Raw genomic sequence first — 24,512 nt, 5'->3', positions numbered from 1 at the left:
ATCTAACAATTTAGAGGTAACTCTTAGAAACATTTTGGTAAATAACCTTCCAGACCTCTTTTCTAAGTACGTGTAAAGAAACTTCAAATGTAAATTGAAAGACTCAAAATAAGACTCTAAAATAAAATGAAGGTAACTGAATGAGTATCAACAAGATGGAAAAATCTGATTCTAGGGGTATTTAGAACCCCTTGCAGAGAAAGTGACATTTCAGATGCCTCTGAAGGGCCAATGAGTATTTCTTTTAGGCAGAGAATGTGGAATAGGAGTTTTAGGCAAAGGGAGTAGCATGTTCAGAACAGAGCCTTTGAAAGTCTTTGATGGTACATGGAGAGTAGAAAGTAGTTTGGTTGTACTAGAGCTCAAGGAGTTCCCTTTATGAGACCTGGTGGGAGAAAAATCATGAAAGAAGGTTGGGTCTAGTTTTTGAAGATTATTGTATCATACTGAGGTGTTTCCACTTTATCCTTTAACCAACAGTTAAGCAGGGGAGTAACAGGATTATATTTGTGTGCTTAATAGTATGGTAGGATTAGAGGGAAAAAAGGCTGGAGAGAACAAGACCAGTAAGTAGATAATTGCAACAGTCCAGGAAAAAGAGGATGAGAATCTAAGGAAAGGCAATGACAATGAGTATACATGGAAGGAGTTCTGTCTGAAAGGCATTTCAGGAGTAGAATGGGGTAGAGTGGAACTAGCATGAAGGCACTTGGAGACAGACACTCTGGATTTAAGTAATAGCGTTAGCTACTTATTAACTCTACAGTCCTATGCAAATTAATTATTCTGGGCCTCAGTTTGCCATCTGTAGAAGAAAGGTAATCCCTTCTTAATAGGACCTATATAAAGCATAAATGAAATAAAATATTTAGAAGCGTTGGGGGTACTCAAAACCTCTATGCAGTGTTTCTGTGACTTTGAAGAAAGGGAAAGGAAAGAGTCATAATGACATTGAGGCTTCTAGATGGGTTGGTAGTGGGGCTTAGAGAGGAAAATACTGAATTTAATTTTGGATATATTAAGTTTGAACTATTTGGAATATCCAGATTGGGATCTCCAAGAAGCGGTTGGAAACATTGGTGCTTAGAGAGAAATGACATATAATAGACGTGGAACAATAGCTATGGGAGATTCCATGGGAACACAAATAGACAATGTTGTCTCCCTTGTCTCCTGCCAGTGTCCTGCACGCCTCTCAGATTCAGAGAACGAAGAACCTTCCCGAGGCAAGATGACACAGACACATCGCTCGGCATTTGTTTCCAAGAACAACTCCTACTCCTTAGCTTTCCTGGCAGGGTAAGAGACTGATACTAAAGTCAGTCAAGGTTCTTCCATTCTGGAGTATGAGACTAAAGGGATGGAGTAGGGGGAGCAAAAGTATTTGTTGTAGCTACTTTTGGGAGGGAGAGGTGGGAATGGGGGAAAGATGTGGGAATTGGGTTTTCAAATATGGACTAGGAACAAGGGGCTGATCTAAAAGTAATTTTTACTTGTTTCTGGTATCCTCAGAGTAGTATTATGCTACTTTCTGTGCTACAAAGTGTGATCTTTCTATCTTGGGAAGGAACAACAATGTCAGCTTCTGCTAACATCCGTCGATTCTCTCTCTGGAGTTTTTTCTCTTAGTAGGAAGTGAGGCCACAGTTGATTTTATTTTCACTGCCTAGAACTAAAATATATCTTGAATAGGTTTCAAGAAGACAAACTGCAAAGTTTTTAAGACCTTGTCAAGAAATCTCTTGATCCTTTAGACTTTGCAGGCTGTGGAGATGAAAGGAGGGAGAAATTGGATGGATGTTGGATGATGGAGGGAATAATGAAGCGCTAGATGGAAGGAAAAGGAAGGAAGGAGGAATGATGGAAGAAAAGAGAATGAGAGAAGAAAGGAAGGGGGAAGGAGTGATAAATAGGAAGAAAGGAAGAAGAAATGGGGGAAGGAAGTAAGAAGGAATCATTCATTCAACAGACATTTTGTGAGTAGCTACTATATACCATGCACTCTGTTTTAATATAAAGACGAAAAGACACAATCTTTATGCCATTTTGTTATCTGTTTTTGGTTAAAACCAGCATTGTTCACCCTTATATCTAGGGTTCCTCTCTTTCTTCCCAGCAGCACTGTGAAGTAGATCTCTCTTTTTTGCTGCCCCTATGGACATATACTTGGTTCCATTTTAAGTTTTTTTATTGCTAATCACTAATAAATATGACTCCCAAAACTACCAAGTTTAAGATGTATAATGCATGTACTATTATGATTCCTGATGTAATGTTTATATCTAAATCCTTTTTGTGTGTGTTCTTTTGGAGCAGTCTGATTTTCTTGTTCTGAGAATAGACTTAATTAAACCTCCCCCCTCCCCCTTCCCCTTCCCTTAAAGGCCTCCCCTTCTGCAGGTAATGGCAACTCCTTCCAGGAAGGCTCTTTCCTAGAGTATTTATTCATTCATTTGACATTTAATGGCCACTGTATTGTAACCACTTAGGTTTGATTGATGTAATCAGAACCCAATAAGTGAGATATAAGCCAGTTTACTTTCCATTTATGGTAAAGATGAAATGCTTGCATTGTGCATATGAGCTTGAACTATAGATGCCCCCTAAAGTTAAAAAATTCAAGACTGCTTGACTAAGGATTTTTCAGTTGCTGATTGTATATATATGGATTGCCCCCATTTATAGAAGGCATATTTTAATGATTATTAGAGGTCTACTGAGAAGAGAAACAGATCATGTCATTCATTTTAGTCAAGTCACAGTAAATACTTACTGAAACAAATAAATGTTGCTTTTAGGCAGTCTGTGATAAGTTAATTAATATCTCATAAATTTGAAATGACTTGGAAAAAAGAGAAATTTGTCTTGAAATCCAAATATGCTAAGGTCAAATTGCCCCAATTAGTTGGAGTGGATATTGATCAATTGTGCCATTGAATTACTTATCACCAATTCTAGTCTCTACTCTTGTAATTCATTCTTTTAAAGAGGGTAGCAGGTTAATATGTCATTACTTAGAAATGCCTAGCAAGGAACTTAGAAAATTCTTCTCTAAAGGGTAAAATGTAAAAAGCCCTTATGCAGAGGTATGCTTTCAGTTATGTGTGGCTCTGGAATATCTGTAACATATCTTATTTTCCTGCTCCTCGGCCCATCCTTGCCCTTACTGTATATCATTGAGCCACAATGGGACTAATTTATAGGAAAACATTCACTTAACATCTTACTGTTAAGGAATGCTTATGATTTGTCTTACACATTTCTGGGTTTCAGCATTCATTTTTTCCAAATGTCCAAGGTTGTGGGCTGAGTTCAGTTATTAATGAAGTACAGTTATTAAAATAATTCATTGGATTTGGTTGGTAGGCTTATCTTTTTAGGACATAGTTTGCTGATGTCCTGGAAAACTTAGGCTGGAAAATCTATTACCATAATATTGTGAATTGCCTGTCTTATTTAGTCAACATACTTTTTTCCTTAGATAAGAAAATATTTAAATTTTAGTTCCAAAAGATACTTAGAAAAACAATTTGGACATGTTAGTGCTGAAATTGTTGCATGTGAACTGGGGAGACCCGGAACCCTCATCTCAAAGATGTCTCCGAAGGCTCTTGGTCTTGTTGCAAGAAAGAATTCGAGGATATACCAGACACAACAGCTGAGCAGTGCAAGTAGAAAAGTTTATTAAAGTGAGAGTATGCTCTCCAAGATGTGAGAGGAGGCAAGCTCAAGGGAGAGCTATTCACCCTGGGGTTTGGGTTTCTTTTATTGACAGTTGTTAACTAGGGGGTGGAATATTTATTACTTGGGGAGGGGATTTCTTGGGAGCAGGATTTCATACCTTTTCTCCCTTACTTGGTCTGCATCTCTATCTGGCCTTCTTCATCTTGGGCCTGTTTGATTTGATCTGGCTTCTGTGGGTTTGTTTTTGTTGTGCTGCCAGCAAAGGTCTCTAACTTCCCTGCTAGGCTAGCGAGCCCCACCTCCTTTGTTGGCCTCCAGGCATCCTGTTAAAGCCTAACTAACTGCTTACTCTAACACAATGAGATGTAGCATACGGATATATTAAAAAATAATTAGCATGGTGATGTTGCACAACAATGTGACTGTAAACTTAAAATGGTTAAAATGGTAACTTTCATGTTATATATATTTTACCACATTAAAAAACGTATTAGCATCGTTAATCGTTTCTGGATATTTCACATGCATTTTTTTTCCATGTGTTAAGCAACAAACAACAAGAGAATAGGTCTTCTCTGTAAGTTCTTTTCTTAAAGAGAGGTCATATGTAAAAGCTTTCAGAGTTTTTTGTTTTTTTGTTTTTTTTTTTAAGTTTATTTATTTTAAGAGAGAGAAAGCACAAGTCTCTGGGAGGGGCAGAAAGGGAGAGAGAGAGAATCCCAAGCGGGGATTCTGTGTGGAACCCAACACGGGGCTCAAACCCATGAACCATGAGATCGTGACCTAAGTAAGCTGAAGTCAGACACTTAACCAACCGAGACACCCAGGTGCCCCAAAGCTTTGAAAGTTTTTACAACTGTATTTAAAGGAAATCAATCTGTATTTGTTTTACTTACCTACTTTGTAAAGTTTTCTGTCTTAAGCCCAAAGGCATGGAGGTAAGAGTGAGTAAGCCTGATAGGATAGCTATTTTGGACGGAATCCATTGGTTGATTCTGGCTATGAGTCTTGCCAACAGCTCTGTCTCCATTTATTCGAAAAATTCAAAGCAAAGAGGGCTTTGGAGTATTATTCATAAAATTCTAGAGCCTTATTGAAAATGAAACTTCTTGGGGCGCCTGGGTGGCTCAGTCGGTTAAGTGTCCGACTTCAGCTCAGGTCACGATCTTGCCGTCCGTGAGTTGGAGCCCCGCGTCGGGCTCTGGGCTGATGGCTCAGAGCCTGGAGCCTGCTTCCGATTCTGTGTCTCCCTCTCTCTCTGCCCCTCCCCCGTTCATGCTCTGTCTCTCTCTCTGTCTCAAAAATAAATGAACGTTAGAAAAAAAAAATTAAAAAAAAAATGAAACGTCTTTCAAGTAGGCAGAGTAATAGTTAATCCAAGATCATTTCTAAGTTAATCACAAAATATATGTTAATTGAGAAAAATTAACTTGAGGGGTGCCTGGGTGGTTCAGTCAGTTAAGCGTCTAAATTCAGCTCCGGTCATGATCTTGTGGTTCGTGAGTTCAAGCCCTGTGTTGGGCTCTGTGCTGACAGCTCGGATCCTGGAGCCTGCTTCAGATTCTGTGTCTTCCTCTCTTTGCCCCTCCCCCACTCATACTCTGTCTCTCTGAAAAATAAACATTAAAAAAATTTTTTTAATTAACTTAAACCATAAGATATATAATTGTAAAGTTAAACTTTTATTTTAAATATCTGAAAAATTGGTTTAAATTTATTTCCCTACACTCTTCATTCCCTTCTTCACCACTAGAATCAAACCAAACCTGATTGCAAATTCTTCTAAAAGCTCAGCCTGGAAAACTTTCTCTGTTGAGGTGGTATCTTTTCAAAAGGCTACATGTCCACTTGCGTTTTCCTCTTTGCTTTTGCTATCTGGAAGTTTAGGATTAGGACAGAGTTTTCAATTCAATCGTCATGACTTTCAACATAGCCTATAATAAAAAAATTTTTTTTGGTATACTTTTTCCATATTTATTACTTAATGTGATCTATATCCTCTGTTAAGGCTCAGTTTTTATGTATTTTTGCAGTAAGTCACTTTGGATTCTTCTTGGAACTAGGGCCTAACCGTAAAAAGGATATAATTTAACCATCTATCCTCTTTCCAGTTTAAAAAATGAAAAAAAAAAAAAAAAAAAGAAGAAGAAGAAAGTGATGCAGTAATGCCAGTACTGCCATTCCATATAAAATTGTATCTTAAGTAAATAGTACCCAGCAAGATTTCTGCCACATGATAATTCAGTGACTGTTACTGCTGCTATTTTGTTATATTCTTTTAGAATGTAGACTCTTAGATCTGAAAAGGATCTTTTTTGAGGGGGAGGGGGTTTGTTTTTATTTTTTCAATTATTTTTATTAGTTATTTTTTTTTAATATAATTTATTGTCAAATTGGCTAACATACAGTGTGTAAAGTATGCTCTTGGTTTTTGGGGTAGATTCCAATGGCTCATCGCTTACATACAACACCCAGTGCTCATCCCAGCAAGTGCCCTCCTCAATGCCCATCACCCATTTTCCCCTCTTCCCCACCCCCTCCATCCACCCTCAGTTTGTTCTCTGTATTTAAGAGTCTCTTATGGTTTGCCTTCCTCCCTCTCTGTAACTATTTTTTCCCCTTCCCTTCCCCCATGGTCTTCTGTTAAGTTTCTCAAGATCCACATATGAGTGAAAACATGTATCAGTCCTTCTCTGACTTATTTCACTCAGCATAATACCTTCCAGTTCCATCCACGTTGATGCAAATAGCATGATTTCATACTTTCCCATTGCCAAGTAGTATTCCCATTGTATATATAAACTATATCTTCTTTATCCATTCATCAGTTGATGGACATTTAGGCACTTTCCATAGTTTGGCTATTGTTGAAAGTGCTGCTATAAACATTAGGGTACCTGTGCCCCTCTGCATCAGCACTCCGGTATCCCTTGGGTAAATTCCTCCTAGTGCTATTGATGGGTCATAAGTAGTTCTACTTTTAATTTTTTGAGGAACCTCCACAGTGTTTTCCAGAGCGGCTGCACCAGTTTGCATTCCCACCAACAGTGTGAGAGGGTTCCCATTTCTCCATATGCTCACCAGCATCTGTAGTTTCCTGAGTTGTTCATTTTAGCCACTCTGACCAGTGTGAGGTGGTATCTCAGTGTGGTTTTGATTTGTATTTCCCTGATGAGGAGTGATGTTGAACATCTTTTCATGTGTCTGTTGGCCATATGGATGTCTTCTTTGGAAAAGTGTCTATTCATGTCTTCTGCCCATTTCTTCACTGGATTATTTGTTTTTCGGGTGTTGAGTTTGGTAAACTCTTTATAGATTTTGGATACTAACCCTTTATCTGATATGTCATTTGCAAATATCTTCCTATTCTGTCAGTTGCCTTTTAGTTTTGTTGATTCCTTTGCAGTGCAGAAGCTTTTTATCTTGATGAGGTCCCAATAATTCATTTTTGCTTTTAATTCCCTTACCTTTGGAGATGTGTCGAGCAAGAAATTGCTGCAGCTGAGGTCAAAGAGGTTTTTCCAGCTTTCTCCTCTAGGGTTTTAATGGTTTCCTGTCTCACATTTAGGTCTTTCATCCATTTTGAGTGTATTTTTGTGTATGGTGTAAGAAAGTGGTCTAGTTTCATTCTTCTGCATGTTGCTGTCCGGTTCTCCCAGCACCGTTTGCTAAAGAGACTGTCTTTTTTCCAATGCATACTCTTTCCTGCTTTGTCAAAGATTAGTTGGCCATACATTTATGGGTCCAATTCTGGGTTCTCTATTCCATTGATCTATGTGTCTGTTTTTGTGCCAATACCATACTGTCTTGATGATTACAGCTTTGTAGTAGAGGCTAAAGCCTGGGATTGTGATGTCTCCTGCTTTGGTTTTCTTCTTCAGTATTACTTTAGCTATTTGGGGTCTTTTGTGGTTCCATACAAATTTTAGGATTGTTTGTTCTAGCTTCAAGAAGAATGTTGGTGCAATTTTGATTGGGATTGTATTGTGTAGATTGCTTTGGGTAGTATTGACATTTTAACAATATTTATTCTTCCTATCCATGAGCATGGAATGTTTTTTCCATTTCTTTGTGTCTTCTTCAATTTCCTTCATAAGTTTTCTATAGTTTTTAGTATACAGATCTCTTACATCTTTGGTTAGGTTTATTCCTAGGGGTTTTATGGTTCTTGGTGCAATTGTAAATGGGATCTGTTTCTTGATTTCTCTTTCTGTTGCTTCATGATTGGTGTACAAAAATGCAACCAATTTCTGTACATTGGTGTTGTACCCTGCCACTTTGCTGAATTTATGTATCAGTTCTAGCAGTCTTTTGGTGAAGTCTTTCAGGTTTTCCATGTAGAGTATCATGTCATCTGCAAAAAGTGAAAGTTTGACTTCTTGTTTGCCAATTTTGATGCCTCTTATTTCATTTTGTTGTCTGATTGCTGATGCTAGGACTTCCAACACTGTATTAAACAACAGTGGTGAGAGTGGACATCCCTATCATGTTCCTGATCTCAGGGATATATATATATATATATATATATATATATATATATATATATATATATATATGAATAAATAATTCTTTTGAATTTGATTTGCTAGTATCTTGTTGAGAATTTTTGCATCCATGTTCACCAGGCATTTTGGCCTGTAATTCTCCTTTTTTTTGTGGGGTCTCTGTCTGGTTTGGGAATCAAGGTAATGCTGGCTTCATAGAATGATCTGGAAGTTTTCCTTCTATTTCTGTTTTTTGGAACAGCTTGAGAAGGATAGGTATTAACTCTGCTTTAAATGTCTGGTAGAATTCCCCTGGGAAACCATCTGTCCCAGGACTCTTACTTGTTGGGAGATTTTTGGTAACTGATCCAATTTCTTCACTAGTTATGGGTCTGTTCAATTTTTTTTGTTTCTTCCCATTTGAGTTTGGGTAGTGTGTGGGTGTCTAGGAATTTGTCCATGTCTTCCAGGTTGTTCAGTTTGTTGGCATATAATTTTTCATAGTATTCTCTGATAATTGCTTGTATTTATGAGGGATTGGTTGTGATAACTCCATTTTAATTCATGATTTTATCTATTTGGGTCCTCTCTCTTTTCTTTCTGAGAAGTCTGGCTAGGGGGTTTATCAATTTTGTTTATTTTTTCAAAAAACCATCTCTTAGTTTCATTGATCTGTTCTGTTGTTTCTTTTTTAATTCTGTATTCTTTATTTCTGCTCTGATCTTTATTATTTCTCTTCTTCTGCTGGCTTTGGGGTTTCTTTGTTGTTCTGCTTCTAGTTCTTTTAGGTGTGCTGTTAGATTTTGTATTTGGGATTTTTCTTGTTTCTTGAGATAGGCCTGGATTGCATTGTATTTTCCTCTTAGGACTGCCTTTGCTACATCCCAAGGGTTTTGGATTGTTGTATTTTCATTTTCATTTGTTTCCATATATTTTTAAATTCCTTCTTTAATTGCCTGGCTGACCCATTTTTTCTTAGTAGGATGTTCTTTAACCTCCATGCATTTGGAGGTTTACCAAACTTTTTCTTGTGGTTGATTTCAAGTTTTGTAGCATTGCGATCTGAAAGTATGCATGGCATGATCTCAATTCTTCTATATTTAGTGAGGGCTGTTTTGTGACCCAGTATGTGATCTAGGTGAATGTTCCATGTGTGCTCCAGAAGAATGTGTATTCTGCTGCTTTAGGATGAAAAGTCCTGAATATATCTGTCAAGTCCATCTGGTCCAGTGTATCATTCAGGGCCGTTGTTTCTTTATTGATTTTCTGTCTAGATGATCTATCCATTGTTGTAAGTGGAGTATTAAAGTCCCCTGCAATAATCACATTCTTATCAATAAGATTGCTTATGTTTGTGATTGTTTTATATATTTGGGTGCTTCTGAATTTTGTGCATAAACATTTATAATTGTTAGCTCTTCTTGATGGATAGACCCCGTAATTATGATATAATGTCCTTCTTCACCTCTTGCTACAGCCTTTAGTTTAAAATCTAGTTTGTCTGATATAAGTATGGCTACTCCAGCTTTCTTTTGACTTCCAGTAGCATGATAGATGGTTCTGCATCCCCTCACTTTCAATCTGAAGGTTCCTCAGGTCTAAAATGGGTTTCTTGTAGGCAGCAAATAGATGGGTCTTGTTTTTTATCTATTCTGAGACCCTATGTCTTTTGATTGGAGCATTTAGTCCATTTACATTCAGTGTTATTATTGAAAGATATTGATTTAGAGTCATGGTGTTATCTGCAGGTTTCATGCTTGTAATGATGTCACCGATCCTTTGTGGTCTTTGCAACATTCCACTCACAGTCCCCCTTTGGATCTCTTGTAGGGCTAGTTTAGTGATGATGAATTTCTTCAGTTTTCGTTTCTCTGCGAAAACATTTTATCTCTCCTTCTATTCTGAATGACAGACTTGCTGGATAAAGGATTTGGGCTGCATATTTTTCCTAGTCAGCACATTGAAAATTTCCTGCCACTCCTTTCTGGCCTGCCAAGTTTCAGTAGATAGGTCTGCTACTACCCTTCTGTGTCTACCCTTGTAGGTTAAGGCCTGTTTATCCCTAGCTGCTTTCAGAATTCTCTCTTTATCTTTGTATTTTGCCAGTTTTGCTATGATATGTCATGCAGAAGATCAATTCAAGTTACGTCTGAAGGGAGTTCTCTGTACCTCCTGGATTTCAATGTCTTGTTTCCTTCCCCAGATTGGGGAAGTTCTCAGCTATGATTTGTTCACATACTCCTTCGGCCCTTTTCTCTCTCTCTCCTTCTTCTGGAACTCCTACAATACAGATATTGTTCTGTTTTATTGAATCACTTAGTTCTCTAATTCTCCCCTCGTAGAACAGAATTGTTTTATCTCTCTTTTTCTCAGCTTCATCTTTTTCCATAATTTTATCTTCTATTTCACTTAATCTCCCCTCTGACTCTTCAGTCCTCACTCTCATCACCTCTAGTTTATTTTGCACCTCATTTACAGCATTTTTTAATTCATCATGACTATTTTTTAGTTCCTTGATCTCTGCAGCAATAGATTCTCTGTCTTCTATGCTTTTTTCAAGCCCAGCGATTAATCTTATGACTATGATTCTAAATTCTTGTTCAGTTATATTGTTTACATCTGTTTTGATCAATTCTTTAGCTGTCATTTTTTTCTTGGAATTTCTTTTAAGGAGAATTCTTCCATTTTGTCATTTTGGCTAGTTTTCTGTCCCTTATGTGTTTTACAAGCTTGTTATGTGCCCTGCACCTGCGAGCACTATATTAAAGAGGGGTCATACACTCTCCAGGGCATCACCCTTCAGGAGGTGTTTTTGGAGGTGTTACTTGCTCTCTGTTGTTGTGACTTTGGTTACTTTTTCTCCCTACTCGTGGTGATGTTTTGGACCCTCCACCAGGTGTGTTTTGATTTGTTCATTGAAGTAGCCCTGGAAAGGAAACAAACAAAAAACAGAAAACAAAAACAAACACACAACAAATAAACAAACAAACAAAAAAGGCGAAAAAACAGAAACACCAGCTACAAGTAAACAGGGTGGAGGCAGTGCTGATGGATGAGGCCTTATCCCATACAAAGAGAGAAATGACAGGGCAGGGAAAAATAAAATAAAATAACAATTGACCAGACAGAGAAACTATACGGCTTAATCCAGAGAGGGAGAGGAAGAAAAATAAAAAAGGAGGCAGGGAAAAAGAAAAGAAAATTGACCAGAAAAACTATACGGCTTAATCCAGAGAGAAAGGAAAATAAAGAAGGAGGTGTAGAACATGTATAAAGAGAATAGATTAAATATGTCTGATTAAACAAACCAACAACCACATTAACCAGACTAGAGGAGGAAAGAGATAAGAAGGAGAAAAGGAAGGAAGAATATATATATATATATATATATATATATATATATATATATATATATATATATATAATTGTCCGAGAATTTAATCAGGCAATGCAACAGCCACAGTCTGGAGGAGGGGCTGTCTGGTCCTCAGCGCCTATGCCTCTCCAGGAGATAGCAGTTACCAGGTGTGGAGGGCCGTGGTTTGATGTAGGCCCACTGTCCCTTCCCTGAAGCCCCACCTTGGTGGTGGGGAGAAAAATGGTGACACCCCAGGCTCTCCTCCACGGACCAGGTGTCCCAAATCACTCTGTTCAAGCTATCCTCACTGTGCCGTGGGCACAAACGAGGTGTTTTGTCCTGTTCCGCCAGTTCCCGCACCTCCCTGGCACTCTTCTGGGACTTAAACCCCTATGTCTTTAAGGTTCCCACTCCATCTGTCCTGGTTTGGGGAAAGTGCCGCTCTGCGCCGCTGGATATAGGGTCTCTGGCTGGCAGGCGCAGGCAATCTTTGTCCTTTGAAAGGATATATACCTTCTTCCCACAGCACTCCAGAGAGGGGATTGCTTTCTCCCACTGTGGACTGTGCCTCTGAACTAGTTACCGAGCACAGGGCTGGCTCCCCTCCTCCCCAGGTGTGTGAACGGGGCAGTCGGCCCCAGTCTGGAGAAAGCCCCACAGTTAGAGATTAGATCTTTCTCTTGTCCAGATACAGTCTTACGCTTCCCCAGCCTTTCTCTTCCCTTTGTCTCTCTGCAGAGGGGATCCCTCCCCTGTTCCTCTGCCGTCTGCCCATTTTATCACTCCCAATTCGCAGCCACGCATCTATGGCCTGACAGGTTGTCCTGGTGGGTCCCTGGAGAAGTTTCTGTCACTTTGCCACATGGACTCTTGGAATTCAAAGTCATTTGGCCTCAACACTGCTGTGTTTGAGAGACGAGGGAACTTCAGATCCCTCTACTTCTCTATCATGTTGGCCCCTCCCTCTGAAAAGGATCTTAAATATTATCTTACCTAATTCTTTTTTTATTGATGAGAAGACTAAAGCCCGGAGAGAGAGAACATGGTTTGCCAAATCGTAGATAGCTAGAATAGTAGGAATCTGAGTTAGAACCGAGGTTTCTTGGTTCTTTCCACTTTACAAAATTGTCCCCTATCACCTTTTTATAGACCCCTATACTGCCTCTGCCCATCTCCCCACTAGACTTTAAACCCCTTGCAACCAAGGACAGCATCTTGTTCACCATTATGGTTGCTCTGCTTAGTACAGTGTCTGGCATATCGAGCCTCCACTCAATAAATACTTAGGGAATGTTTGAGTAAGTCTTGTGCTGTAGTAGGTTAAACTGGAGCTTTGTCAAAATCGATTGTCAAACTTGTCAAACTTGCAGCATAGGAGGGAGGGCTCAGGTCGCTGTAGAGGGACACACTGGCTGGTGGTTGTTTTTATAGACTAGATTCCATATGATTAATACGGGGTGGGGGGTGTCTAGTACCACACTGATAAAGTGTATATATTATAAAGTTTTATATATTATAAAGTTGATTTTAGCCTTCAAATGCATTAACAATAGCTTACGATGGTACTTTTTTTAGAGATTCTATAAAAGAAAACTGTTTCCCACTGAGTAGTAATTAAGCCTTTATTAAGTAGAAATTAACCACATATTTTGTTTTCTAATGTCCAAATACTTTAAGCCTGAGTCTGTGGCTCAGGGTGGGGCACATCAAATGATACCTAAGATGCTTACTATAAGGTGTGTTTGAGGGGAGATAGAGACAGAAACTAACAGACTCAGCAATAATAAATGCATGCCCAGTCAGTGTTGCAGACCTGTCCCTCTTCCTTAAAATATGCAGACCTGTCCCTCTTCCTTAAAGTGAACAAATGAAAATACATATGCTTTCAGATACCAAATAGAGACACGAGCGGTATGATATTGGAGGACTAGCTGCAGAATTGATGAAAGGAGGCACAGCCAAAGAGGTGGAGATGGGGAGGATAGTCTAGGGAGATGGTAGGGACGTTGTGTGAGCTTGAGTAAACTCACTGGACCCACTTCTGTCTCATCTATGCAAAAGACAGGTTGTTAGGCCTACCTGCTTGCTGGGCAGGGTCTTTTACTGTGTGATTACTGTTTTTTGATGTTCATTTATTTCTGAAGAGAGAGCACAAGCAGGGGAAAGGCAGAGAGAGAGGGAGGCAAAGGATCTGAAGCAGGCTCCACACTGGCAGCCAAGAGCCAGATGCAGGGCTCGAACTCACGAATTGTGTGATCATGACCTGAGCTGAAGTTGGATGCTCAACTGACTGAGCCACTCAGGCATCCCTACTGGATAATTTCTTAAGATTCTTTCCACCTCTCAACTAAAGCCTCTGCAAGTGGCTTACTGGGTGGCTCAGTCGGTTGAGCTTCCAACTTCGGCTCAGGTCATGATCTCACAGTCTGTGAGTTCGAGCCCCGCTTCGGGCTCTGTGCTGACAGCTCAGAGCCTGGAACCTGCTTCAGATTCTGTGTCTCCCTCTCTCTCTGACCCTCCCTCATTCATGCTCTGTCTCTCTCTGTCTCAAAAATAAATAAACATTAAAAAAAAAATTTCGAAGTGGCTTAAAGCAGACTTTTTAAGAGTGGAGAAAATGAGGCCATGGCATGAAAAGAAAGGGATGAGGGGAGTTAGAAAACTCCGTAAAAATCTAAGGATTAGACTTAGCAAGTTTGTGTGTGGGGAACAAATGGTAACCATAAGGGAGAGGAGGCTGTGAGAGAAAGATGAGGTAATGAGTTAAAAGAAACCACAAGACTTGATGATGGTCTGGGGCACATTGTGTGTGTGTGTGTGTGTGTGTGTGTGTGTGTGTTGGGGAGGGATAAAGGAATTGAAACAAATCAAGCAGATGAACTGGTTATTAAGAGGACAAATCGTGTTAAAAGTAGTGGAATGTGGTTGCAAAGGGAACATAGCTTAAGGAGAAGTGATGTGGAACATAAGGAGAGCAGCAGGTTTTATAGGTGCCAGTAATTTCTCTGCCACACCAGGCCCTGGGTAGTTTTCAGAGGGTGGGATGGTGAGTGGTAGCAGGGGAACTAGCTTTTCTCCGGTGCTTCCGGTCATGTTGAGTACTTTACACACCTCATTTCATTTAGTTATCACATTAATCCTACAAGATTTTTTATACTATTCCCATTTTTCGGCTAAGGAAAATGCAGTTCAAAGAGGTTAAGTAACTCACCCAAGAGCTTCTCACCGCATTATAATGACAGAGATGGAACTAGAACTCAGGTCTCTCTTTATCCCAAACCTATGCACTTTCTATCAAACTACTGAAGGAACCCTGTGACCAAAGGCTCTGCACTTGGAACCTCATCTTGAAATGATCTACCTTTGCAAGGGAAAACTGCCTTCCTTCTCTTTGTTTAATTTATACCCTGCCTTGTTCTAAAAAGATAAAGGGTTGCTACAGAGGTAAATAAGAACTTGTCCAATTTTCCTCATTTTTGAGGGGACTGAAGTCCTTTTGCATGATACTAGTCCTTTTAGAATATAGCTGTGAAAGCAGTGTTCCTCCATCTATCACCAACATCTACTGCTGTGTGTCCAGAATAGCCAAACAGGTAGAGACAGAAAATAGATCAGTGGTTGCTTAGGGCTTGGGGAGAAGCAGGAGCTTAGGGGTGATAGCGAAAGGGCATGAGGTTTCCTTATGAGGTGATGGAAATGTTCTAAAATTGATTGTGGTAATGGTTAAATAACTATGCGAATTAAAAACCATTAAACTGTACACTTAAAAAAAGAAATAATACTAGTGTACACAAGGCAGATAACCCAGATCATAAATACACAAGGGAAGGATTATAACAAAATCTCACCCATTTCTGGGTGCACAGCAGCTACCACTGGGCCTAAGAAGGTTTCTGGTTTCATTCAAGTATGTGTGTATGTGGTGACGTTTGGGAGGGCTCATACACCCAGGCTAGGGGCTGGAAGAAGGCTCCTCTCCAGCCTTTAGCTTCTAGGTGGAACTCAGCTCTGCCAGACCTGAGAGTTTAATTAATAAGCTACTATGGTTTGGATATGTGAGAGTGGTGATTGAACAGTTCAGAGCATGAGCTATCTAATCTTTTGTATCATGTATTACCATTTGAAAACCCTTTAAGCAGTATTTTATAAGCATTAAATCTTCTAGTTTTCCAGCTGCATGTTTATACTGGCTGCCCCTCCTTTCTTTCTTTGTAAGTCAGACTCATTGTGTTGGTGGGTATTTTTAGCCTAACTCTACATCCCAGAAACCATCTGGTCTCTTGGCAATGGAAATTTTAAGCCAGTTGCCTTTTAGACAATGCTGCTTTCTCTTGTTTATGACTTCATTATGTGTTTGGAAGAGAGAGCTTCTCTAGATGTGCTGGGTCTGTTTTATGCCACAGTAGAGTAGAATGTAAGATCAATATCTTGTGGTAGAAAGAACACAAGCCTTAGAATCATAGAGATACAGGTTTAAACCTTGGCTTCAGCTGTGTGACCTTGGAAGATCACCTCCCTCAGTTCTTTGACTGTAAGTGAGGATGATGATGCTTATCTCATAGAGTTTCTGTGTGGATTACATGAGATACAGAATACTTAAAGTAGCATAGTGCCTGACAGATATTACATTCCTTTTTTTTTTTTTTTTTTTTTTTTTTAATATATGAAATTTACTGTCAAATTGGTTTCCATACAACACCCAGTGCTCATCCCAAAAGGTGCCCTCCTCAATACCCATCACCCACCCTGCCCTCCCTCCCACCCTGCCCTCCCTCCTACCCCCCATCAACCCTCAGTTTGTTCTCAGTTTTTAACAGTCTCTTATGCTTTGGCTCTCTCCCACTCTAACCTCTTTTTTTTTTTTTTTTTTCCTTCCCCTCCCCCATGGGTTTCTGTTATGTTTCTCAGGATCCACATAAGAGTGAAACCATATGGTATCTGTCTTTCTCTGTATGGCTTATTTCACTTAGCATCACACTCTCCAGTTCCATCCATGTTGCTACAAAAGGCCATATTTCATTTTTTCTCATTGCCACGTAGTATTCCATTGTGTATATAAACCACAATTTCTTTATCCATTCATCAGTTGATGGACATTTAGGCTCTTTCCATAATTTGGCTATTGTTGAGAGTGCCGCTATAAACATTGGGGTACAGGTGCCCCTATGCATCAGTACTCCTGTATCCCTTGGATAAATTCCTAGCAGTGCTATTGCTGGGTCATAGGGTAGGTCTATTTTTAATTTTCTGAGGAACCTCCACACTGTTTTCCAGAGTGGCTGCACCAATTTGCATTCCCACCAACAGTGCAAGAGGGTTCCCGTTTCTCCACATCCTCTCCAGCATCTATAGTCTCCTGATTTGTTCATTTTGGCCACTCTGACTGGCGTGAGGTGATATCTGAGTGTGGTTTTGATTTGTATTTCCCTGATAAGGAGCGACGTTGAGCATCTTTTCATGTGCCTGTTGGCCATCTGGATGTCTTCTTTAGAGAAGTGTCTATTCATGTTTTCTGCCCATTTCTTCACTGGGTTATTTGTTTCTCGGGTGTGGAGTTTGGTGAGCTCTTTATAGATTTTGGATACTAGCCCTTTGTCCGATATGTCATTTGCAAATATCTTTTCCCATTCCGTTGGTTGCCTTTTAGTTTTGTTGGTTGTTTCCTTTGCTGTGCAGAAGCTTTTTATCTTCATAAGGTCCCAGTAATTCATTTTTGCTTTTAATTCCCTTGCCTTTGGGGATGTGTCGAGTAAGGGATTGCTACGGCTGAGGTCAGAGAGGTCTTTTCCTGCTTTCTCCTCTAGGGTTTTGATGGTTTCCTGTCTCACATTCAGGTCCTTTATCCATTTTGAGTTTATTTTTGTGAATGGTGTGAGAAAGTGGTCTAGTTTCAACCTTCTGCATGTTGCTGTCCAGTTCTCCCAGTATCATTTGTTAAAGAGACTTTTTCCCATTGGATGTTCTTTCCTGCTTTGTCAAAGATTAGTTGGCCATACGTTTGTGGGTCTAGTTCTGGGGTTTCTATTCTATTCCATTGGTCTGTGTGTCTGTTTTTGTGCCAATACCATGCTGTCTTGATGATGACAGCTTTGTAGTAGAGACTAAAGTCTGGGATTGTGATGCCTCCTGCTTTGGTCTTCTTCAAAATTACTTTGGCTATTCGGGGCCTTTTGTGGTTCCAGCGACTGCAACTTTAAATGTGAAGGCAGCAATGCAAAAAAACTTCAAGGAACATGAAAAATCAAGGAAATACGACACCATCAAAAGATCACAATAATTTTCCAGTAATGGATCCCAAAGACATGAAGATCTGTGATGTACCCAATAAAGAGCTCAAAATAGCTGTTTTCAGAAAGCTTAATGAGCTACAACAAAACACAGAAAGACAATTCAACTAAATCAGGACAGCAGTACAGTAAAAAAAGAAAAAGAAGTTCAATAAAGAGAAATAATAAGAACACAACAAAAATTCTGGAGCCGAAGAAAACGTTGAATGAAAAGAAAAATGCAGTGGAAAGCATTAATAGCAGGGTGGACTAAGCAGAAGAAAGAAGAATGGGAAACAGTGAAGAAAGCCAGTATGACCTGTGGGATACCGTCAAAAAATAATAATAATAATAATTTTCAAACTATTGGAATTTCAGAAGGAGAAGGGTGGGAGAGGGAGAAGGGAGCAGAAAGGTTATTTAAAGAAGTAAGAGCTGAGAACTGTTCAAATCTGGGGAAAGGTTTGGATATCTAAATTTGGGAAGCTCATAGGTCACCAAACTCAACTTAAAGAGATCTCACCAAGACACATAATAAAGCTGTAAAAAATGGAAGACAGAGTGAGAATCTTAAAAGCAGTGAGAGAAAAGAGGATTGTAACTTATAAAGGAACCCCCATATGCCCTCAGAGGAATTCTCAGCAGAAACCTTACAGACCAGGGGAATGGGGTGACATATTCATGGGTTGAAAGAAAAAAACCTGCCAACCAAGAGTACTCTATCCAATAAAGCTGCCTTTCAGAAATGGAGGTAGACTTTCCCAGACAAATAAAAGCTGAGGGAGTTCATCACCACTAGATCAGCCTTACAAAGATGCTGAAAGGAACTCTCCAGACTGAAACAAAATAATGCTAACTAGTAACATGAAAATATGAAAATACACAACATACTGGTAAAGGTAAATGTATAGTCATATTAGAATTCTCTAATACTGTAACATGGTGGTACATTAACCACTTAACTCTAGTATAAAGTTTAAAGGACAAGAGTATTAAAAATAACTATAAAATAATTTGTTAATGAATACATATGAAGTGTCTTGTGACATCAAAAAAGTAAAGGGGTAAATCTTTTGTATGTGATGGAAGTTAAAGTGTTACTGGTGTAAAATAGAGTGTTATATCTATAAAATATTTTATGTAAGTCTCATGGTAAAGCACAAAGCAAAAGCCAACAGTAGAGTCATGAAAAAAAAAGGGAAAGGAAGCAAAGCAATAGTACTATGGAAAATCATTAATTCACAAAGGAATGCTGAAAGAGAGGGAGGAGGGATCAAGGGAAGTATGAAACAGCTACAAACAACAACTAAGATGGCATTAATCACTCCCTATCTATCAGTAATTACTCTAAGTGTAAATGGGTTAAATTCTCCAATCAAAAGTCATATAGGGGCACCTGGATGGCTCAGTCAGTGAAGCATCCAACTCTTGATTTTGACTCAGGTCATAATCTCATGGTTTTGAGATTGAGCCCCATGTGTCAAGCTCTGCACTGGGCATGGAGCCTGCTTATGATTCTGTCCCTCCCTCTACCTTTGCCCCTCCCCTCAAAAAATAAAAATTTTTTTACTCATGCTCTCTCTCAAAAAATAAAAATTAAAAAAAAAAAAAAAGGCATAGAGAGGCTAGATGGATACAAGACCCAGCTATATGCTGCATTCAGGAGACACACTTCAGCTTTAAGGACATATAGGCCCAAATTGAAGGGATGGAAAAGATACTGCATGCAAATGAAAACCAAAAGACAGAGTAGTTATTCTTATGTCACACAAAGTAGACTTTAAGCCAAAATGGTAACAAGAGACAAAGAAGGTCATTATATGATGATAAAGGGTCAATTCATCAAGAGGATATAACAGTCATAAATGCACCCAACTTGGGAGCACCTAAATATATTAAGGAAATACAGATCTGAAGGGAGAAATAGACAACAATATAATAATAGTGTGGAGGACTCTAGTACCTACTTTCAACAGTGCCTAGATCATTCAGACAAGAAATTAATAAGGAAATGTTGGAGTTAAACTATACTTTAGACCAACATAAAACTAACAGGCACACACAGAACATTCCATCCAACAGCAGCAAAATACGTATTCTTCTCAAGTGCACATGGAACATTCTCCAGGATAGATAATATGGGTCACAAAACAAGCCTTAGAAAATTTAAGAAGATTGGAATCATTCCAGATGTCTTTTCTGACCACAGTGGTATAAAATTAGAAATCAATAACAGGAGGAAAACTGAAAAATTCACAAATATGACAAAATTGAACAACATGCACCTGAACAACCAGTGGATCAAAGAAGAAGTGAAATAAAAAATATCTTTAAACAAGTGAAAATGGAAGCATGACATACCAAAACTTGTCCGATACAGCAAATCCATTCTAAAAGGGATTATACAGCAATAAACACCCTTTTAGTAAACACCCTTTCATAAAAAACAACCTTTTTTACGAAAAAAGAAAGAGCTCAAATAAACAACCTAACTTTACACCTCAAGGAACTAGAAGAAGCCCAAGTTTGCAGAAGGAAGGAAATAACAAAGATTAGAGCAGAAATAAATGGAGACCAGAAAAACAATAGAAAAGATCAATGAACCAAAGAGTTGGTGGGGTTTTTTTTTCTTAAAGATAAAATTGAAAACCTTTAGCTAGGCTAACTAAGAAAAAAAAGAAGTCTCAAAGAAATAAATTGGAACTGCAAGAGGAGATACCACAACTGATATCACAGAAATACAAAGGATCGCAAGAGACTACTACGAACAATTATATGCCAACAAGTTGGATAACCTAGAAAAGAAATGGATAAATTCCTAGATGGATACAACCCACCAAAATTGAATTATGAAGAAATAGAAAATCTGAACAGATCAATAAAAAATAAGGAGATTCAATCAGTAATAAAATACCTCCCAACAAAGAAAAGCTCAGGACCAGATGGTTTGCCTGGTGAATTCTCCCAAACGTTTAGAGAAGAATTAATGCTAATCCTTCTCAAACTTTTCCAAAAGATTGTAGAGGTGGAAACACTCCCAAAATCGTTTTATGAAGCCAGCTTTACCGTGATGCCAAAGCCAGACAAGGACACTACCAGGAAAGAAAATTACAGGTTTATATCCCAGATTGTGAATATCAATGCAAAAAATCTCACCAACACATTTGTGAACTGAATTCAGTAGCACATGGAAAGGCTCATAACCATGATTAAGTGGAATTTATCTCTGGGGTACAAGGATGGTTCAACATAGGCAAAACAATAAATGTGATACACTACATTAATTGAAAGAAAGGTAAAAATCATATTATTTCAATAGGTGCAGAAAAAGCATTTGACAAAATACAACATCCTTTTATGATAAAAGCTCTCAACAAATTTGGTACAGAAGGAATATACTTTAAATTTTTTTTTTTTAACGTTTATTTATTTTTGAGACAGAGAGAGACAGAGCATGAACGGGGGAGGGTCAGAGAGAGAGAGGGAAACACAGAATCCAAAACAGGCTCCAGGCTCTGAGCAGTCAGCACAGAGCCCGACGCGGGGCTCGAACTCACATACTGCGAGATCGTGACCTGAGCCGAAGTCAGACGCTTAACCGACTGAGCCACCCAGGCACCCCAGAAGGAATATACTTTAACATAATAGAGGCTATATAAGACAAGCCCACAGCTAACAACATACTCAATGGTGAAAAAGATTGAAGGATTTTCCTCTAAGGTCAGGAACAAGACAAGGGTGCCCACTCTCAGCACTCCTATTCAACATAGTACTTGGAGTCCTAGCCAGAGCAGTCAGGCAAGAAAAAGAAGAAAACAAGGCATCTGAATTGGAAAGCAAGAAGTATAATTGTCTTTGTTTGCAGACGATATGAACTTATATGTAGAAAATCCTAAAGACCACACACACACACACACACACACACACACACACACACACACAAACTATAGAGCTAATCAGTGAATTTAGTAATGTTGCTGGATACAAAATTAGCATACAGAAATCACTTGTGTTTCTACACACTAATAGTGGAATATCTGAAAAAGAAATAAAATAGCCTCATTCACCATAGCATCAAAAAATAAATAAATAAAATACTTAGGAATAAATTTAATCAAAGAGGTGAAAGATCTATATACTGAAAACATTAAGACGTTGATGAGAGACATTGAAGATACAAATAAGTGGAGAGTGTGGTACTGAAATAGAAGTAGATATGTCAATCGGTGGAACAGAATTGGGAGTCCAGAAATAAACCCATATATTTATGGTCAGTTGATTTTCAGTAAAGGTACCGAGGCTATTCTATGGGGAAAAAGCATAGTTTCTTCACGTATGGTGTTGGGACAACAATTAGATATCCATATACTAAAAAATGAAATTGGACCCCAATCTCACACCAAATAAATCAAATTGAATCAGATACCTAAATGTAAGGGCTATAGCTATAAACTCTAAGAAGGAAACAGAGATTAACTATAGAATTACTGCTCTTATAGCACTTTTGTGATATGGTAGGGTGGACTTCAGTGACTGGATGCGCCTGTGGGTCAAGATTATCTTTCATCAATCTGTCTTTCATGCCTTGCACCGAGTTGGTACTCAGTAAAGTCAGAAGGCTAAGGGAACGGAAGAGACAGACAGTGACAGTTTCAGCTATACTGAGGTTTACCAAAAAGGTTTTAGATAGTCAGAAACTACTTTGGGTGTCCTTGTTGTGCTTGAGTGCCCCAGGTATGGGTTTCCTCCCTGGGCCTTTTCTTTCACCAAAATGGAATTTAGGGGGCATATGAAGAGGTTCCCCCCAGCAATAGGTACCTGTCATTTGTAGATCTGATAATTTGGGCATGTAGCCAGTGTCTTTAAATTTGACTCTGCTACTGCTGACAATATGGATTCATAGCATGTTTTTAAAAATTATATTAAACTAATTCTTAATTATGGAGTATTTGGAGCCCTAAATATAGGTACAGCCTCAGTTTGAATACCAAGGCAGCTATTAATGAACTGCTGTATTGAAGGTTACAAAGTTCTTTCTTATGTTGAGCAGAACATCTTTTTCTCTAAGTGTCTACTGTTTCTCCAGTGGAATGATGCCAAACAAGTCATGTATTTGAAATAATAATGCCTTCTCTTTCAGCCCTATGTTCATTCCTCCTGACCCAAAGTATATGTTGTTCACCCCAGCATTTTAATCTGTCATCCATTTTACTTCTGGGTGGCTTACACCACTGACAGTTTGTGTGAGTTCTGGGAATGCAAGTGAATTTCAATATGATGCCAGGCAAAATACAAAACACGCTGATTTCTAAGCAGCTGCCTTTATAGGGTGATGTCTAAGTTTCCTACCTGTTCCAAAATACATTTCCCACTAGAAGGTACAACTCTCACATTATTTGCTTAGGTTCAGTGTTGAATTTTCTTGGTAAAGTGCAGGCATGAGATGCAGGTTGGCCACCACTTTCTCCTATTAATACGGTAGCATAGATTAGTTCTGCAGACTGGAACCATATAGCAAGGTGATGTGGCCATGAGACATAGGATTAGAGGGTTTTGAATGGAATAGCACAGAAATGCTGGAATAGAGGCCACTGTGGGTAGGGGCGCTTAGGAGGTTCAGTCTGTTGAGCAGCCGACTCTCAATTTTGGCTCAGATCATGATCTTGTGGTTTGTGGGGTCGAGCCTCACTTTGGACTGTGGACTGACAGTGTGGAGACTGCTTAGGATTCTCTTTTTCCCTCTCTCTGCCCCTACCCAGCTTGCGCTCACTCGCTCTCGCTCTCTCTCTCAAAAATAAATAAATATTAAAAAAGAAGCCTTTGCTAGAGACATAGGGAGAGGAAAGGCACTGGGGGAATGCACCTTATTACTTCCTTTGTAAGTTTTCTGAGTTAATCCTGGCACAGTGAAACTTAAAGAGTAAATCTTTTGCTACAAAAGAGTAGCTGTGATGATGTATTTCATTCCAAAGCTAAATAGAATCATTCGAGGAAATAATTTCTGTTTGGGATCGTCTACATGGCTATGTATCCACCTTGACTTCTGGCAAATTCTTATTTATCCTTCAGACTACATGTGCCATAGGGAGGCTTTCCACCCTGTCCTCACTCCATCCAGGTAATTAATAACTCCCTCGAGGCATACTTTTTTGGGTACCACTTCACTGTATTGTTTGATTTATTTGCCTGCCCCACTGGACTCTGAGTCCTTGAAGACCCTAGATTGTGTCTCATTCTTCTCAGTATTCCCAGTGCCCACATGTGCTCCTCAGTGACTGGCATATAGTAAGTATGATAATTGCTTGTTGAATAGAGTTGTAGCACAGGGAAAATAACAGCTGCACATGTTTGTAAAGGCATCATTCTCACCGGACATGTATTAGGCACAAATTGGAGATCAGGAAACAAAGGTGAGTAATAAGATAATCAAAAACTCCTACTTATAGTTCCCCCTTGTCAGTGGGATAGGTGACAGTCACCTGCATATAATCCTTACACAATAAGATTCATGTTATAATACAGGTACTCTGGGTTTTGGATTGGGTTGTAAAGTCATAATTTTGCATGCGTCAGACAAAAAAAATCACGTGTTCATGAAATCTCTTGAATAACCGATTTAGGCCTTTGGAAGCTCAAATGTAATAAATTAAGGAAGAGACTACATTTAATTTTGACTCCCCGCATAAAAATTTAGTGCAGTGCTATGTATTTTGTAAGTAC

The 24,512-nt window shown here is 39.0% G+C and overlaps 1 protein-coding gene across 2 annotated transcripts in view; it reads left to right on the top strand.

Moving 5' to 3' along the window:
- RNF169 (ring finger protein 169) overlaps positions 1-24,512 on the top strand; it is a 99,275-nt gene that overhangs the window by 71,506 nt on the left and 3,257 nt on the right. For both annotated transcript variants that reach the window (XM_042905079.1, XM_042905080.1), the window contains exon 4: positions 1,181-1,299. In XM_042905079.1, coding sequence (XP_042761013.1) covers positions 1,181-1,299 — 119 coding nt within the window. The remainder of the gene's footprint in view (positions 1-1,180; positions 1,300-24,512) is intronic.

This window comes from Panthera leo, chromosome D1 (assembly GCF_018350215.1).
Source record: "Panthera leo isolate Ple1 chromosome D1, P.leo_Ple1_pat1.1, whole genome shotgun sequence".
Classification (NCBI taxonomy): Eukaryota; Metazoa; Chordata; class Mammalia; order Carnivora; family Felidae; genus Panthera; species Panthera leo.
The sequence above is the reverse complement of the archived record's forward strand: the minus strand, read 5'-3'. Positions and strand labels throughout refer to the sequence as shown.